General features: G+C 47.4%; 1 protein-coding gene across 2 annotated transcripts in view; it reads right to left on the reverse strand.

The window, feature by feature from the left end:
* Nucleotides 1-694: 694 nt before the first annotated feature.
* The window catches only part of arid2 (AT-rich interactive domain 2), a 28,306-nt gene continuing 10,641 nt past the window's right edge, over nucleotides 695-18,359 (reverse strand). Inside the window, exons 4-21 of one of the 2 annotated variants that reach the window (XM_079294288.1) lie at nucleotides 17,705-17,838; nucleotides 13,876-14,094; nucleotides 13,423-13,490; nucleotides 12,339-12,408; nucleotides 11,748-11,998; nucleotides 10,473-10,569; nucleotides 10,171-10,380; nucleotides 9,807-9,971; nucleotides 8,989-9,067; nucleotides 8,752-8,886; nucleotides 8,403-8,614; nucleotides 5,608-7,931; nucleotides 3,313-3,461; nucleotides 3,100-3,238; nucleotides 2,883-2,968; nucleotides 2,614-2,737; nucleotides 2,389-2,480; nucleotides 695-2,279 (exon numbers count right to left, since the gene is read on the reverse strand). In XM_079294288.1, coding sequence (XP_079150414.1) covers nucleotides 2,168-2,279; nucleotides 2,389-2,480; nucleotides 2,614-2,737; nucleotides 2,883-2,968; nucleotides 3,100-3,238; nucleotides 3,313-3,461; nucleotides 5,608-7,931; nucleotides 8,403-8,614; nucleotides 8,752-8,886; nucleotides 8,989-9,067; nucleotides 9,807-9,971; nucleotides 10,171-10,380; nucleotides 10,473-10,569; nucleotides 11,748-11,998; nucleotides 12,339-12,408; nucleotides 13,423-13,490; nucleotides 13,876-14,094; nucleotides 17,705-17,838 — 4,666 coding nt within the window. In that variant the 3' untranslated portion in view covers nucleotides 695-2,167. Of the gene's footprint in view, nucleotides 2,280-2,388; nucleotides 2,481-2,613; nucleotides 2,738-2,882; nucleotides 2,969-3,099; nucleotides 3,239-3,312; nucleotides 3,462-5,607; nucleotides 7,932-8,402; nucleotides 8,615-8,751; nucleotides 8,887-8,988; nucleotides 9,068-9,806; nucleotides 9,972-10,170; nucleotides 10,381-10,472; nucleotides 10,570-11,747; nucleotides 12,011-12,338; nucleotides 12,409-13,422; nucleotides 13,491-13,875; nucleotides 14,095-17,704; nucleotides 17,839-18,359 lie in introns of both variants that reach the window. The other variant, XM_079294287.1, reaches the window with a different exon arrangement.

The raw sequence follows: 18,359 nt of genomic DNA on the forward strand, positions 1-18,359 counted from the left end.
ATACTTTGCTTTCAGCTAATGATTACAACCGTTAATCCATTACTTTTAGCTAACCATTACAAGCATGTCCATTATGCTACCTTTAGCTAACATAGTTAGCCAAATATTAAACCGTTTACCCATTACGTAGCTCTACAACCATCACTTATTTGAACTTTTTTTTTTGAAAAAGCTTAAAGTAACAGATATACACTGAATGTATATAAATCATTTTTAGCCAAGTAGTCAACTAATACTTTCAGTAATCCATTTCAACCATTTATTAGTTACTTTAAGCTAAATATTGTAACAGTTTATTCATTACTTTTAGCTATTTTAACCATTTATTCCAAACTTTTAGCTATTGTAACCGTTTATGCATTACTTTTAGCTATTTTAACCAGAACTACTTGAAAATGTGTATTAATTACTTTTAGCAGACCATTTCAACCTTTTGCCCATAGTCTTAACTATTCATTATTGGCTGTTCAGACCTCAACTCACTTCTTCTCATGCACTGCCGATCGCAACAGTTAGTCAGGTGTTAGTTAAAAAGTTGGTTGAGGTACTCCACAATCTTTCCATGTACCCCCTGCTGCATGAATACAAGTACCCCTGGTTAGGAATCCCTGCTCTTCATCGACTCCTGTACGTGCTTTGAGCGACAGGAAATTTGGGGGTGGGGTTGTAAAGAATCAAGTGTAAAAAACCAAAGCAAAATGTTCAGTGTTTTATTTAAAAACTATAAAGTCACCAAAGTAAATAAAGCCAATCTCTAACAGACTGTTAGGTCTATGTATAGTCACATCCTACTGACACCGCAGAAATGAGGATGGTAGGGTCGCCCCGGTCAGATGCTAATACGACAGGCAGTCATAAATGTTACACAACACACGGTAGAGAGGACAGTCTGAGGACGTGAGCCGGAATGTGGCATGGTATTAAGAATGAAAAAATAGTACAATAAAACTCCACACTATATTAAGATAGAAAAAAGTAGTGAAGAAAATATCATACCTGCACGTAAAGCAAAGAACACAGGCGAAAACCTGTATAAAAACTCCATGTATTTAAACCAATTTACAAATACAAAAAAATTTTGGTACGCGCACTGTGGCCCGTACAATGACAAAACGCTTACAGTGGATATATGTTACTTGTGTGTGTTGAGGGGAGAGGCGTGTGAGGGAAGAGGAAGGGAAGAGAATACCTTCAATATTTTTTTTTCTTCTACAAAATGACATATATTATTCCATACTCTTTCAGCCAGCAAAATGAGTTCTACAAGGTATTATAATACAAAAAATGTCACAGTTCCACAAAAAACTGTTTTTTACCCCCTCCCTAAGCTTTTACAGCATCAGTACCTTTGCAGAATTATTTACAGGTTTTTAAGTACATTCATCCACTGCTGAGTATAGAATCACATTAGATACAAGTGACCAGGGATCATAAAAAAAAGCAACAAACGAAAACACACTACTTTATTCAATTCTACCAAAGTAATGCTTCTATTACTCCACAGAGCAAGTTCTCCAGTGGCTGCATCGGCATGAAAGAGGATCTTCTTTATATATATTCACAACATATTTACAAGATTCTTTTTCATTAATTGTAATGGTATTCATTTCAATAATAAATAAGTGAAAATATATTGACTCAAGTAAGAAAACCAAGCTACCAAGTTTCTAAAGAAAAAAAAAACAAAAGAAAAAAACATCTGTGCCAGTTGCCAGCAGAGTCCTCCTCCACCCAACCCCTGTGGGACACCTACAATAGCCCCTCCCCCCCCCACCGTCCAGCCGTACTCTTCAGTCGACCGCCACTCACTCCAGCACACAGCTTGTTCACGGGACGAAGAGGAAACAGAACAATAATAACCTAAACGAAATGTGCTCATGTTTGGGGTTTCGTCGGTGGAGCAGTTTTAAAGAGCCCCCCCTGGTGGGCAGCTGGTGGAAGACCCCCGTGGCAGTTTTTTTGTGTGTGTTTTTGGGTGGATAGGGGAGGGCGGGGGGTTGGAACACAGGTTGGCAAGGAAAGAGGTGAGGCGCGGCAGAAGGAGGGTCTTCGTTCCGGTTCCCGCTCCCCTCGCCCCCTCTGCAGACCCGCTACGGCTCACCGGCGGTGGCTTCCTCCTCTCGTCTCAGGAGAGGAGTCGAGGTTGTCTTTTTTTTTTTTTTAAGCGTTAAGCCTGAAGCGAGCGCGTGAGTTCGTAAAGGCATTTGGCGAGCGTGGTGGAAACCTCCATGTTACTTAGCGCCAGCACGGACAGGTGCGTCTCATGCCTCTTCACCAACCTTAGAGACGGGGCCAAGAGAAAGAACATTTCAGCTCAACACCATTTTATTTTGACATATTTCTGGTCACAAGGTAAGGGAACATCCTCAAAGGCAGAAGGACACTTACATGCGACCACAGTCAGAGTGCTTGGCGATGTTCTTTAACGTTAAGGCAGCAGTTAGTCGTATGTGTTTGGTCACTGGTCCCTCTTTCTCATCCTGGGAGAGGAACAAAAGATATATTCATGGTTTCCACTTCTTAGAGATGAGTGAGGATAAGAAGGAGGGGCAGTAGAAGACGGGCACTTATTTGGACATGTGGAGAGGGAACGGTGGGCCTTGTTCTACTCACAGTGAAGTCCCTGAAGACCAGGTTTCGAGAGCCTCTGCGAAGGGCCATGAGAGCTGCGCTCGGGTGATTCACGATTGCTTTCGGTGCTCGCGGTGTCGGAGTGCTGCCTGCCGCCGGCGAAGTCCTTAATGACACATCAAGCGCACGTCATTAAGGTTATTTGTCAAACAGCAGCACGGGTACGCGGCTATTCACATGCAGTATTCCTGGTTTGTGTAGTTCTCAGGCACCAATCATGCATCAAGATGAATAAACAAAGGTGCACTTACTGGGAAGAAGTCTGATTGGGACTTTGCGCCTGCTGCTCCTCTAGTTTGAGTCCAGCCAGCAAAGCCTCTCGAGAACAGTGCTTGTCCTGGAAAAGAACGAGTGGAAACAGATTTATCGTTGGGATTATTTCATGTTGATGCGGCGATGGTACAAAAACACTGAGCGAACAGAGACTTCCTGTACGACCGGCCACAGAGGAAGAGGAGGGAGTCTCACCTGTAGATGCGTGATGAAGGACAGTCTCTGCCGGGGAAAGGGTTCACACCCCTCCCATTGACAATGCCCCCCGTACACGCCTTTTCCGCCGTGCTGCATGGCGGCGTGGTAAAACACCCGCGACGGCGTCTCGAACCACCTGAGAGGAGAAAGGAGACGTGATCAGCGGACACTCGGCGAGGACAATTACGCACGGCGGCCTCCAACACGTACCGTTTACAGGACTGCCACAGACACTTGAAGTTCTGCCCGGCTTTCCTGCTCTGCTCCGGCGGCGCTGCGGGGCTCTGCTGCGCCGAGAGGTGCGGGCTGTGGTTACCGCCCGGGGCGGGCTGGGATGCAGGGGGCGGGGTAACTGCAGGCTGTGGGAGAGTCGGGGAGGATGAATTAGCATAAAATAAATGTTTGTCCTGCTAATAGGGAAGTCATTTGTCAAGACTGTTACAAAAATAGTACCAGCTGCAATGGTAACACTAGAGCTGTTGGCTGAGATGTAACCCGGGCCTGTCTGTTGGCACAAGTTGCTCTCTCAGCTGCTTTGCTATAGGAGGTGGGTATCGGTGGGAGCCACATGGTCTTAACTGGCCCCACCTTCTTAACCTCCAAACGGGGACTCACAAGCGACGTCCAGTAAGTGCATATTTGTTTTGTTACAGAGGAAGTTGATGCCCGCTCTGTTTTGTCCAGGGTCTTCTCCAGTGGAAACAGCTTTCCATAAACACGGATTACTCATTAAAGTCCAGTCGGCTACTTTAATATATTCATTTTTGATTCTAATTAAATAATCTTGATCAACAGTTTGTCCATTTAACGAGCTTTAAACCAACGAGAGCGTGATGATGGAGAGCGGCGATTCGTCTTCAGGGTTTGATAATTATTGATGACAAAACACATTAAGAATTAGAATTAGACACTCAGTGGACATCCTGATTAGACGGGTTACTAGATATAAAGTCATTCATTAGTTCAGCTGGTGTCAATAAATAGACAAATTCAAAAGTTTTGATCAGTTAGAGGTAAGCGTTGTATTAAATATTTAGAGATATTTACAGACCGTGTGGACTAAATGGACTAACAAATGCACAATAATTCTGCTTTATAACAACTGCACGTTTTCAATCGGGTAGGCAAACTCATTCAAATGTGAAATAATTCAGATCAGTGTGTATGATGGAATAATGACATGTAATGAGACATGCTGGAGCCCCCTCGGCCCCTACTGGCTGGCTCCTCCATAGCGTTGTGGGAAAGCCCTGGTGTAACACCACCAACATGGACTGAATTCTGTTCTTTCACACACCATAATGCAGTAATAGACCTCTGTAGCATACCAAACTATATTCAAATCTTAAATTAAAGCAGCAGAAAAATATTGTATTGAAAAAAATAGTACTACTCCAACCTGCAGCACACAGGTCTCAGTCAGCCTGAACCAAAACAGACTTCTTCCTTCCATCTCCGAAACAGACTTCCAAGCAACTGAACATTTGTTATTCCGTCCGACACTAAAATATTACACATCTAGAACATAACATATCAGTTACATAACCGTCTAATTCACAATCAAATCTAGGACTCGTACTAAAACATGTAAAATGTTGGGACTTTACAGGATGAGCATGGTGTGATCTGGGCCATGTTTTACCCACGACGCGCATTTGTGTATTTTGTGGCAACTCGCAGATGAGAAGCGTTGGCACACTAACAAAAAACAATAAAACGTCCTTCTGTCATTTTTGCTCGGTGCTAAAATGCCAAAGGACTACCAGTGGCCCCTTCCTGGCTTTTGTTGCTGTATTCCCCACAGACTCTCTGCTGGTGGAACTTCATTCTGTTCCGCAGCAGAGGACATACGCAACGCATTAAGACAGAGGGAGGAGGAAACTAATCTGTGGTCATGGTGCCTTGAATCATGTTATAGTGTGGTCTACGTATTAAAAAGATCTGTCAAATAATAGCTGCATCTCAAGTAAGAGCACGACCACAAACTGCTACAGCTGCATTTAGTTTTAGAACGTGTAAAACGCATTAACCCCCCCCCCCCCCCCCCCAAATCCTAAAATGGATAGTATACAGCTGCCAACAACAGACCACAACGAGTGCATGTTGCAGTTTGTGTGGACACAATTCTGTCTGGCAACATTCAACTCCAGAAGAGGCATTTTGGTTGATGCAAGACAAAAAATATATAGTGAATATTTTAAGATTTGGCATAATGTTTTACGGTGGGAGATGCCTGTTAAGTCAACATATAATGTGATCTGGTGATTACCAGTATATGTGCATCACTCACTGGCCAGAAGAAACAATGGTAATCTATTCCCTTGCCATTTGGCCGTTGGACAACAAAGTCCATTTTGCACCCTGCCCGAGGCAAAAATGTATTTAGTAACAAACATAGTATCCACAGACGTGACTCTCGTGTCACAGACATGCTGACATGGAGCCACGCTACTAGACGACGAGACAAACGCGGCTTACTGTGAGACGAACCCTCCAGTGACTCACCGTCGAGCCAGCTGCCAGTGTGAGCGAGCAGTTCCTCTGCTGAGTGGCGTTCTCTATTGCTACTTTGGCTACTGTGCTTGGGTCCGTTCCTGCCGGCACCGCCACCATGGTGGCACTGCTGCCGGCGTTGTTTGGGTCGCTGATGGTGATGATCCGCACCCCCACTTTGTTGGGGATGCCCGAGGACGATGCCGCCCCGCCGCGGTCCTCGCTCTCGGCGGGCCTCTTGAGACCCCGGGCCTCGGAGGCCACTCCGTTGGCGGGACTCTGGGAGGTAACGGTAAAAGCGGGGGGGAGGGGGGAGTTGGGGAGCAGTTGCTGTCTTAGTGCAGGCCCGCCGTGGCCCGGCCCCAAAGGCCCATTGGTTATTTCCGAGGGAGGCCTGTTGCCTACTGCCTGGGGTCCGTTCGCCAGGCGCTCGGCCTGCTGGGCTTTGGCAGTGTCCTGCTGGGGGGGAGGAGGACTAGAAAGAAGGGCGTCTGACCCTGGACTCTTCTCAGCAGGGCCCACCTCCCCGTTCCCCAAGTACTGTTTGGAAGCAATGTGATTTGGAATGTTTTTGTTTAAGTTGCCGCCACCGTCAACCCGATCAAAGTCACACACCCCATTGACCAGAGTCTTTTTGGGGTCGGGGTTTCCCTCCAGAGGGGTGTTCAGGCTGGGGGAGAGGGCCTGCTTCCCATTAGCAGGGTGGCCCTCCGTAGCCGGGCCATTGAGGGCCCCCTGGGTGTTTCCTGAGTGGTATGGAGGTAGATTAGACTCCATGCACTTCCGACCATTTAGCAGCTTGGCACCCGCAGCAACGTCTCCATTACTGGTTTTGCCGTTGGAGTCTCCTTCTGCCAAAGACGAGTTCTCCATCACCTCTATCTTCCTCTCATGGATGTGCAGCCCCGTGGCGTCCTTGGCCTCTTCCTCCTTTTGACAGATGATCTTGTCTCCTCTGAGGGGAGCTGGCAGTGGTGGTGGAGCCGGAGGGGCGTGGTGGAGCACTGATGCAGTAGAGAACGGAGGAGGGGGGACTCCCGGAGCCATAGCACCCTGGCTGACAACGGCGGCGGTAGAGGTGGTGAAGCCAGTGGTGGGGACCACGGTGAATGTGACTTGTCCAGCTGCTGTGGGGCCCTGGATGATGGTAGCTGCTCCCGGGCTACTTGTGGAAATGAGCTGGCCTGGCAAGAGCTGGACCGTCTGGAGGGCTGGGGCTCCTACAGCGGGAAGCTGACCAGGAACCAGCTGGACATTGAGCTGCTGAGGTTGAGGACAGGGACTCTGGGTGCTGTAGCTCGTCTGGTAGATGACCTGCGGACTGGGCGCCATCGTGCTGTTCGGAGGGGGCACCTGTGGAGCGGGTAGGATGAGCTTTCCTCCCGGAGTAGAAGGCCCTCGCTTTGGAAGCAGTAGCTGTTTGATCAAGCTGGACTCGGTGGAGGTAGGCTGAGTGGGGAGAGTTTGAGAAATAAGCTGGAGCTGCTGTTGGTGCCGTTTCATGGACAGTGCGGGCTGGACCTGGGTGTTGGAACGAGAAGCAGGAGGGGGGCAGGGGCTGGAAGCAGCTCCGGGCTGCCCTGCTATCTGGATCGTCTGGGGGCCGGGGATGGCGGAGGGGTTGGCAAGAACGATCTGGTGTATGGCAGGGGTGTAGGCTGGGTTCTGCTGGGGGTTGGGACCGACTATTACGAGGCTCTGCGACTGCTGCTGGTTGGGAGTGGCCATCATGGCCGCCGGTCCGCCCGACTGGCTCGGCGCCGGCTTGGGGGCGATATTCTGAAATGCGACGCGTGACCCCTGGGAATTGGCCACACTCGCGATGCTAAACACCTGACCCCCACCCCCCACCTGGATGGCAGAAGAGAGCGTCGATGCTGCGGCAACACCCTGAGGCTCCATCTGGGGAGCTCCGCCTTGAGGCCCAGACAGGGGAGGGGTTTGAGGCAGGGCTGGGCGCTGGGTGATCGGAGGGCACACGCCGTGCACCCTGGCGGTGAGGATGTGGCCCTGGGGTACCTGCTGAAATAGCGTGACAGGTGTCCCCGTGGGGAGCATGGGGGAGTGCTGCTGAGTCGCAGGGTTCTGGGGGCTGTGGTTCTGGGTGGCCGGCGCCGACGTCGGGATCTGGACCACTACACCGGGTCGGACCGGTTGCTGCTGCACTGCTGCCAGAGGATTTGGTGAAGCCTGCAGGGGCACCGGGTGGCGGGAAACAGTCGGGTGGCTCGCATGAGGAGGTTCCTGTGCAGTCAAGGCGGCACCAGCGGTGCCAAGGTTGGGGCCCATCACCCGGACAAACTGGGGTCCAAGACTTGGAGGCCCGAGAGGTAAGCCTGGTCACACGCAACACACAAACACAGAACTGATCAGATCCAAGATGCTGCTACTTTTCCTCGTCTACAAAGACTCTTTTAATCTGTTTGCATCTTAATATTTCCAGACACAAAACTCTGCCAAATGTCTTCTGTGTTTAGCTTCAGGATATGTGATGCAGCTTAGAAGCCTTCCTCTCATTTTACCACAGTAAGCTCCTTCAACCAACTTATTTTCCTGCAACCATTTCCTCAATATGTTCACCTTTGTAATTAGTTCAACCGTCTCGGTCTCACCTTTCCGCAGCTCTCTCTGTAAGACTGGCAGCATCCTTCCGCACAATATCACTTTTCTGTAATGTCTTCTCCTCCATAGGTCTTTAGCTTCTGATATCTATACCTCGTCTGTCCTAGTCAGCATATTCAGTGACTGGGCTAAACCTGAAGCTTTCATTTATTTGAATGAAAAAGCGTAAACATGACTCATTCTACCTGGAGGCGGGGCCTGAGGGTCGCCAGGGGCTTGGTGCCGGGCTGCCGGAGGTGTTGGAGCTGCTGCCGGGTTCTGCTGCTGGGGCTGCTGGTAGTACAGCTGGATGGGCAGAGGGATCGCCCGGCGCCTCAGCCCTACCAGGAGAATGTGAAGCTGACCGCTGGTCTTGGCCTCGTCTTGCCGCCGCATTGTGTGGTTGGGAAACACGGTCCTGTGGAGACGCAGGTTCATCGACAAAATGGAAACGTTTGCTGGTATCTTTCCAATTAAAACTCAAAGCAGTTATGTTTTATTACAGCTGTAGAAAACAAATTGGACTTCAGACATTGGGGGGGAAACGGGACTGACCGCAGACTTTTGAGGAAGCCGGTGGAGTTCAAGATGTTGCTTCGTCCCATTTTACTACACGTGGCCAGGTACTCCGAGTACATTTCTGATCGAGACACGGAGCCCTCTGGGTTTGTCTCAAAGTGTGCGTTCAGCCTGTTGGAGACAGACAGAGTTGTTACTACGCAAGCAAAAAAACATCCTAACTGTATTTCTCTTTAGCTAGAATATCAGCATCTACAGGGGACTTCATCTTACCACTGCAGTGTAAATTTTTCCCCGTCGAGTTCAACAATACCAGGTGGGGGTTGGGTGGACTGAACCGGGACCCGCGTTACTGAAAAGACAAAAGAAAGAAGAAAAAACATTTAGGTTTATGTTTCTGTATAGCTGTGTTTATGCTCAACAAGAGAATGTGGTGAACTTGTCTAAGTGTGTAGTACTCCCCAGGGTGTCCACTAGATGTCAGCAAACTAATAACTTTGCAGCACACTGACAGCATAAGGATGGGTACTTCCAGGATCCAAGGGACACCTGTTCATTAAACACTTGTGCTGCAGTGAGGACTGGAATCTCATTCCTTTGTCTCTGCCCACTAGAATATGAGCAAACACTTAAAAAGGGAGAGAGATCTAAAACTAAATAGGTGTTCATCTTCAACTCTAATCTCATCTTTATTTTTTCTACTTCATCACAAATATGGAAAACTGCTGGACTCTGGCCATCTTTATTAATTACCACAGAAGAATTAGGAGATCAGAAAATTGCCAACCACTGTGTACTGTTTTTCACCTTAAAAACAAAATCCAAGCAACTTATCGGAGTGACACAGAAAATGATGTCAGCGATTCTGTATTTGTTACATTCAATGAGTGTTGTTGACATTGATTTGAATGACTTATTGTTTAAATGCCTTTGTGTAGAAACACTCCTACCATCCTGGAGTCTGAGCAAAGTCAGAATAATCAAAAAGGCGGGTTTTTTTCTCTCTTTACGTTACGTATATTATTTCTAAAAACTCGATGGACCCACTCCTCAAATGGGGGAGAGATTTAGTGTGACGGACAGACACTCACCAGGCGCTGCTGCTCCCTGCACGGCTGCAGGGACCTGCTCTACCAGCTGTGGTCGGGCCTCGGCCGCCTGGTCGGCGCTGGCCTGATGCTCGATCAACCGCACAGCCGTCAGGGCGTCTGGTCCAAACGTGTGGAGGTCAACCGATACTAACCGCACCAACAGGTCTGGCCCGGGGAGGAGGAGGAAGAAGACAGTACACAAGCATCAGCACTGAGCCTGGCCACATACCCGCCATTTAGCAGAGCAAAGAAATGCTTTATTCCAGCAAACCGGATCCTTTAAGATCTCAAGGCATCGAGCCAAGTTGACGGTCATGGTGCGTTTAAAACCAAAACAAAACATACGACAGTAGACGAGTCATACCTATGCTGTGGTCGACGGAGGCGATCTTGCTGCAGGGAATCTCTCCGAGCTGGGCCAGCAGGTACAGCACCTCCAAGGAGGCCATGAGGAGCATGAGGTCCGGCAGCGTGAGGAGCATGATCACCTCCCGGTACGAGTCCTGGTCCACGTACTCGCAGATGAGCACGCCGTTGTCCTCTGCCTTGCTGAGGTTGCCCAGGATTTCCATGGCTAAAAAAACGAGACACGCATTTAACTTAAGAAGCTTCACACGGCATTCTGACACCAGGACGTCACCGCAGTGGCCCCGCCGGATAACTCACCCCTCATTTTGAGAAACCGGTCCCTGGACATCAAACATTTGGTGATGGTGTGAAAGATCAGATGAGTCGTCCGAAAGTCAACGGGATCCAGCTGGAGCTTCAGTGAAATCAGAAGAGATTCATTCAACGATCCGCAACATCTACGATACATATTACAACCTCCCATAGGACAATGAGACCTGACACGAATAACGACTATTTCATCGTTTAGTCAGCGGGGACAATGCACGCTGCATAGAATGTACCAGATACAGCTGAAGGCTAGCTTCCACCTGTAGGCCCCGGGCAGAGGCTGAACCTCACTGAACCAAACAGAAGAAAGGCCCCGTTGCTATGCTTAAAATCTGCAGGTTGGCCACAAGCCAAACCACAGTTATTATTTCGTGACGTTTATGATTTGTGTTCTTGGGTCACAACATATAGGCAACTAAAACGGGCGCTCTAGTACCGGTAGTCGTGTTACAACAGAAGGCTTTGCAGTATCGTATCTGACGAATGTGCTAACTGGCTTAAACCCAACCATCCAATTAATGGCATCAAAGGCTTAACCGATGCTATCAGGGACCCTATGCATGCAGTTTCTAAAAATAGACGTCGGCTCTCATCCACATGCATAACAATAAATGTGAGATCAACATTCGAGCGAGCCCCTGTGATGCATTTCTCCCTCTGACGGCTATTACTTCACCAAAGTGCTCTACGTTTCAGCCTTTTAGACTTCAAGGTTTGAGATGAATGTACATATGTAACAGCTAGAAACTCAGAATTCACAGTCAAATATGTAAAACTTGATTTTAGAAGTTAGCCAACGAAACATCGTTTGTGTTCACGAAAGGTCAAAGCATCTGATCTGCACGAGCGGAAGCAACGAGCAGATGAACAGACAGTTGAATCCATTCTCAAAATAAAAGATTCTCCAAATGCTTCAAATACGGAGCATCGCTTTTGCTACAGCCTGATGAAACATGTGGAGGAATCCAGAGCGGCAGCTACCGTTGAAGTGCTACGATTGGACAGTTGCTGGTCAATTAAATCAGTTCGGACCACTGAAGAGTGTAATACACGGTTTACGTTTCCTTTAAACGAAGCCGATGCCATACATGAACTAAACTGGCTTAAGACGAGACCGTTAACGCTGTCACAGTAACCTACATTTGGAGAGAAATCCCGCTCATCAGACACGGTTTTTACTACATCACTGAACTACCGTAACCACAAAATCATCTGCTCGCTCTTTTTGACGTTCTGCTTGTGATATTTTAACAGCGGACCAACCTCGGCAGCCACGTTGCCCAACGTGTCGAGTCCGAGCTGTCGTAGTGAGATGAGGTTACAATGGGCACAGAGCAGAAGGAAGCGCAGGCACGTTCGGTTGGCCGCCAGCAGCTTGACGTTGGCCTCCTCGAAGGAGAGGTTCCGCAGGATAACGGCAATCTGCAGGACCCGCTGGGCCTCCATGTCACTGATGCCCTGGTTCCGCGGCGGGTGGAAGAGGCTCTGCCAGCGCTCCTCCCTCGACGTACCATCTGCAGAGAGAACTGCTCTTTTTATCGATTCCGTTCATCAGAAGCTGGTGTAACATTTCTCCAACTGGTGCACCCGATTATTAAATCTTGTAGTGCCAATCCTTCGTAAAAAGGAATGTGAAACACTGAGTTTGGGGGGGGGGGGGGGTTCAAACACAACAGCACACATCCCACTCACAGGTATTACGCAAGCGACACTGGGAAGGGAAGTTGCAGTAAACAAAGCAACGCACACGTGTGCATGTCACAGCATTGGAAGTGTCAATAAATACACAGTGGGAGCACACAGAAGAGTTCCCTTTCTCTGCTTCCTGTGGCTTCTAGCACCAAGCGCCTTTACCTTGTGCTGGGCTGTTCTTGTCCCAGATCAGCTCCCGGATTTCGACATCCTCCACCACCTCTTTCCAGAACTGCAGAAGAACAGCAGCTGTTAGCATCGAACGGCTATGATGATAATAATAATAACAATTCAATCTCAGCCAAAACCATCAATCTCAAGTTAATAAGGATCAAAATTGATGCAGCACAGCTGTGTATATATGTATGATCTGTTATCATATTACCTTTGCCCAATACTCATTTACTGAATGGAGCTTGAACGCATCACAGTGTAACCTCCGTACGTTAGCCGTTCGCTCCGTTATTTAGCCGCGCAGGACCACGCTGCCGGCTGCTAACAGCTAACGTTAACTAGCTCACGGTTACAGAATTTGGGCATCAACTTGGTTCCACAGTATCGGTTCTAGGTGACATCCCTACTCCACACCTCCACATTTTTTTCCATTTTTAAACTTGTAGCCTTTAGCTCCGACCGACACCAACTCAAGTGAAATCACTTGAGGACATTTATCAGATGTCACAGAGCTCCCTCTGGAGCCTCTTAAGGCTTTACACAACATGTTTGACCTCGAAACAGACATTGACATTGTTCCCCTTTAATCTAGCACCAGCACCACTACATGTTAATAATTCTCTGTGGAGATTTAAAGACATTTCTACACACGATAATCAAAACTTGCACTGTGCTGTTAAAATAATCTGAGTAGGAGAGCAGCCTTCCCCCAGACAATGGTCAAAGTGTTACTGAAAGAGATAGATGAAGTACTACATTGCATTATTTCTGAGTCACGTCTTTACTTTTCATGCATGCCTCTTAAATTGAGTGAGATCAAAGCGAAATTGACCTCCGTTTTGATTTAAAGGCTCTCGGAGATGAGCGCTCTCAGAGGTTCCTCTGTTGGGGAAAAAAAAACAAGATTTTCTGACAAATCTTCACGCTGCGAAGAGTGAAAGATGCTTTGTGGCTTTCTCAGTGAAAGCAGTGTTTGATAGCTAAATATAAAAAGGCCAAAACCAAGACACACTTCATTTAGAAGAAGACACACAAAGGTCACACAAATAAGAAGAGTCTTATTCTGCTTTACCCTGACAAAGTCCCGGGAGGTTTTCTCCTTCCAGTCAGTCCCGAACACCCCGGAGAAGCTGCCTAGCGCTGCGGAAAGGCAAAGAGGGAGGTTTAGAGTATGAACTCAGTTCAGTGGGATTTGTCTCTATTCCCTTGTTCTTCAATTCCCTCTTGATAAATGATGAGAACGGCGGACCTTTGATCAGAGAACAAAGAGGGGAGAAGGCTGGCAGCTAATTGGGCCGCGCAATTAAAATGAAAACAAGATTTTCCTCAATAAAGTGAGGAATCCACCTTTGGATACCTTAAATCAAACGACAGTTTACAACAGTTAATCTCTACGCTAATTAAATGGAGAGAATCAACCGTCCAAAGCTATGTTTTTTTGTAGTCTGGAGCTCTAAAACCACTTATATATATATATACTGCTGTTCAGCATCTGAACTAAGAGCACAATCCGAGGGGAACGTACAGTCGTCGAAGACGCCGGCGTGGGCCAGCAGCAGCGTGACCAGCTTGGGGTCCTTGTCCAGCTGCATGGCATGCTTGCTCTCATTGGACAGCAGAGTGCAAACGTTGACAGCAAAGTCCACCTCGTTGGGGAGCCCCGAGAGGAGGGACAGCACCAGTTTGTTGTAGTCACACGGCGGAACGAAGTCCGAAGACAGTCCATAGCTTTGGCGGAGATAGTCTGGAGGAGAGAAAAAGAAAAAACGCATCTCAGGGCACATCCACATTAACAATAATAATAATAAGAATAGTACAAACGTATGGATTTTCCAACATGCAGCTCATGAATTAAAGTTTGAGCATGTAACAAATGTCAACACATTTAATGTATGTTGCATTTAAAGCCAAGAAAAAGGCGTTAAGCCTCAGACACACTTTGCCCCAACTTACACTAATCACAAGCGTGCGTTTCCATTCATGCTACGATTACGCACGCTCAGTTCCACACTCTACTCTAGTAAAGGGGTTCAAGGTTCGGCTGTCTTTGTATTTCTACTAAGACAAATTCTATAAGAAGGTAAAGGCGGGTCGCTCCTCGAACAACCTCTCTTCAAAACAAGCCTCTCGTTAGTTATCTCCAGGACGCGTCAATGTATATAAACCATCGTTGGCCTGAAACCGCTCGTCTCTGGAGGAGATGAAGAAACGGAGCATTTTCAAAGTAACGGTTGCATCATGTGAACGTAGCAGAGTAAAAGCCTTAGGTTGCCCCGTTGTGTCCACACACCGGCAGCCGGTTTAATTGTTGGAATGCTGTGAAGCATTCCAACTGTTCTTCAAATATTTATTGTTGGACTGCTGTTAATTCAATTTTTTAATTATTAAGCTTTTTATTTTCAATGGGATCTCTCTATGGAGAATAATCCCTGTTTTATCTCCTGGCTGGAAATGGCTTCAGGCACACAGGTGTTCGCAATTGAGCCAATTACACACACACACACGCCATTTTTAAATAAAAGCCCCACAGAATGAATCCTAACTGAAATGCTTGTGATGAGCCTGTCATTTAATAACCGGTTTGTGTTTATCTAACATTATGATTCTGTCTCCTCTCCCCTTCTCCCCCACTTCAAAATAAAAGCCCCAGAGAGTGAATTCTAACTGAACTGCTTGTGATGAAGCCTGTCATTTCATAACCTCTGTTTATGTGTCAAACATTATGATTATGTCTCCTCTCCCCCTCCCTCCCCCACCCAGTCCCACCCTTTCAAAATAAAAGCCTCATGGATTAACTGTATGTAAACATTAAGCTCAAAATTAGGCTTTTTTTGTTGAAATAATGAATGCTCTTACTAATACTGCGACTACTACTGCTGCTGCTAATATAGTATTACTACTACTGCTGCTACTACTACTATAACTTTTGCTGTTGCAGGAAATGCTTTTTCTAGTTCTGATTTATTTTTCCCTTTAACCGAGTTCAAGCGAACCAAATGGGCCGTAGAGCCTTCAGTCCAAATGAGCTTGATGAGGCGAAACTCTCCAACTTTGAATTGTGTTCGTCTTTTGACTCGGTCCACCTCTGCGATGGGCTTTCATAATTAAGAAGGCTGCTAATCCTAAATTGCGGGGAAGGAATCATGACTCGAATGGTGTTCAACAGCTCTGAATGACAGATGATCCGGTCTGCGAGAGCACCATCGTATGCGTTAACAAAGCCCGCGTTTTTCTCCCGTTTTTCTCCCGTCCTCGATCATTTCCATATATAGGGAGCAGTGGGCTGCCAATGACAGGCGCCCAGGGAGCAGTTAGGGGTACAGTGTCTTGCTCAGGGACACTTCGACACAGGACACTGTGCAGCCGAGGATCGAACCGTGACCTTTTGGTTGGCGGACAACCCTCTCTACCCCGTAAGCCACGGTCGCCCCCAAAGACTCATGCCTCTGGGACCCAATTGTAGAGCAGAGAAGAGTCCTGCCAAGTGAATGAAAAAAAAGAAAAAGAAAAAAAAAAGGTTTGTGCGGGCGAATGGGATTCAACAGAGTTGCTACTAGAGCGGCGACGGCTCCATTCAAACACCTGCCTGCTGTCTGCTCCTGCAGTGAGCCAGAGGTGCAGAGGACTGAAGCTCAACATGTGACAGAGACGTCTTTACGAGTAGATTAAACGACGTCGCGAGACAAAGATGTGAGTTATGAAACTGGAACAGTCAAAAAAAAAAAAAGATAATCAGCCAATATTAGCTTCCTGCCAATGTATCGACATCAATGCATTTGTCTATAAGATGAGCAACAAGAAAATATACAGAAATGCTAAGCTAGGTTTCGGGTAAAAGCTCCGCTTTTGGTCCCCACCAACTCCTAAAGAAAACACCTGGTTATTTAGCCGGTAAATACTCCAATCAGAGCCCGACGACTAGCGGATTAATCGATGCGTTGACCAAAAATTAAAAAAAATTCTAAAGAAATAAATCTCAAACATTCCCCGTTTCAAGCTTCTAAAATGTGGGGATTTGATGCTTTTTGGTTAAAAACTCCAAAAAGATTCTGGTTGCTATTATAAATTACGTTTACTTACTAAAACAAGCTGTTCCATGAGGGCATACTGAAGTATTTTTTTAACACTTTATCAACATAAAACGGTAAAAGTAGTTGAGGGCAAAAACACTGATTTTAGCAGCTTTACAGTTTTTATTCCTCAGATTACTAAAGTAACAGTTTCAGCCATAATACAGCAGTGTGTGTGTGTGTGTGTGTCACCTGAGCTTGTCTGCAAAATTGCTAAATCCCCCCAAAAAAAGGTCCCCTCCAGCGCTCCTACCGCAAAGCCTTACTCGAGCACCGTCACTCCAACTACAGTAACAAGCTTTCAAAGAGAGTTGCAGACTCAACTGCACGAGAGAGAGAAACAACCCATTGTGTTCTTCAAAGTCAGACTCATCTGGGTAGTGAATGAGAGAAAAAACATTCAGTCACAGACAAAAGCTCAGCGCTGGTTGCCGCGTGTCCTTTCCCAGCCCCCGGCGTGTTGTGGAGTCACTCTGCTCAGCGGGCAGACGGCCGGTTGGTTACACTAAAAACAGGCTGGAGGCTCTGAGGGGAAGCCAACAAGTGCTTCCCTCCTTCCCCTTCATCAATAATGGTCGATGACCTCAGAGGAGCGGCTCGGCGGCTAACGGAGGCCTCGGCGAGCACAACTTTAAGCTTTAGAAATACAATGCGGTTCCTCAGAGGCAGTTCTTTGCTTCGGTTTAAAAAGTTCTAACCGGTGGTCAATACTTGGGTGCGCGTAGGCAACTTCAGAGAGAAAAAGAAATAAATAAAAAGGGGCATAAACAACGCATTTCACAGCCTTGATTCAAACACAGCGGCGCTCAGCGAGGTGAGAGCTGAATGAAACGAGAAGTGATGAATGTGGAAGTACAGGAGGGCAAACGGCTGAAAGCTCAGCTGTGGCGGGGGTCCTCGGCCTGGTTAGTAACTTTGAATGATGAGGGGAGTGGGAAGTTCAATAGTTGGTGCTGCAGAGTAACGTGAGCACCTCAGTGCGTCATGAATAAAGAGCACCGTGGAGATTACGCGCCAAGAAACAAATGGCCAAAGACTTGCAGAGAAGTTAGAAAGGACCAGAGCAAAAGGCAAGAATAAAGGATCTGTACCAACAGACAGACAGACAGACAGACCTTCAAAGAAGAAGCAGCGAGACAGAAAACCAGAGAGGATGTAAATAGAAAGTGAACCCATGAACCTGGAGCAGGCGTGACCCAGACAGAATAGCAGAGTGAACTGGTGAACAGAGAGAATACGAGAGCGCTTCTGAATACTAAGAGCACACACAGAGTCTCTGCCCACCTGATACGATGTGTTGCTGGTAGTTGTAAGAGCTGGGAATTGCACCGATTGGAAGAGAGACTTTGGGATTCCCCGGCTGCGCTTCTTCATCGTCCTCGCCGAAGTGGTGGACTTTCTCATACTTCTCCAAGTATCTGCAGAGGGAGAAAGAAAGAAACAGACGATGAGCCCAGACTTAACACTTAAGGTGTTGTTGTTTTGAATTATGCAGACACATTTCCCTTCTTTTGAAGTTGATGGAGCATCATTTCTCTGTGATGATGAGTACAAACCCCCAACAAGCCACTGACAGTCAGTGCATTTTGGAGCTCTGATTGGCGACAGCTTCTATCGACTAGACACCAACAATTAGAAATGCACCAAACAATAGGTCCAATTTGGCTGGTTGTCGGTCCTACATGGACCATTTCAATGGCTTTCCGTTGCAAGGCAACAGTGAGGGTGAGTGTTTACTTCCTGTCGGCTCGTGTCATTCACTGCAACAGGAAACAAACTGGGACACATTTGGATTGTTTACGACTGTGAAACGGTCTGTATCCGGCCAGATTTACACACGTGTGCAGCGCGGCGGGTTTTACGTCGCGCTGCACAGTAACGTCACAGCCACACACACACACACACACACACACACCGCTGTCGGTGTGGAATCTCTTCA

The sequence above is a fragment of the Melanostigma gelatinosum genome, assembly GCF_949748355.1.
Source record: "Melanostigma gelatinosum genome assembly, chromosome: 22".
NCBI classification, from domain to species: Eukaryota; Metazoa; Chordata; class Actinopteri; order Perciformes; family Zoarcidae; genus Melanostigma; species Melanostigma gelatinosum.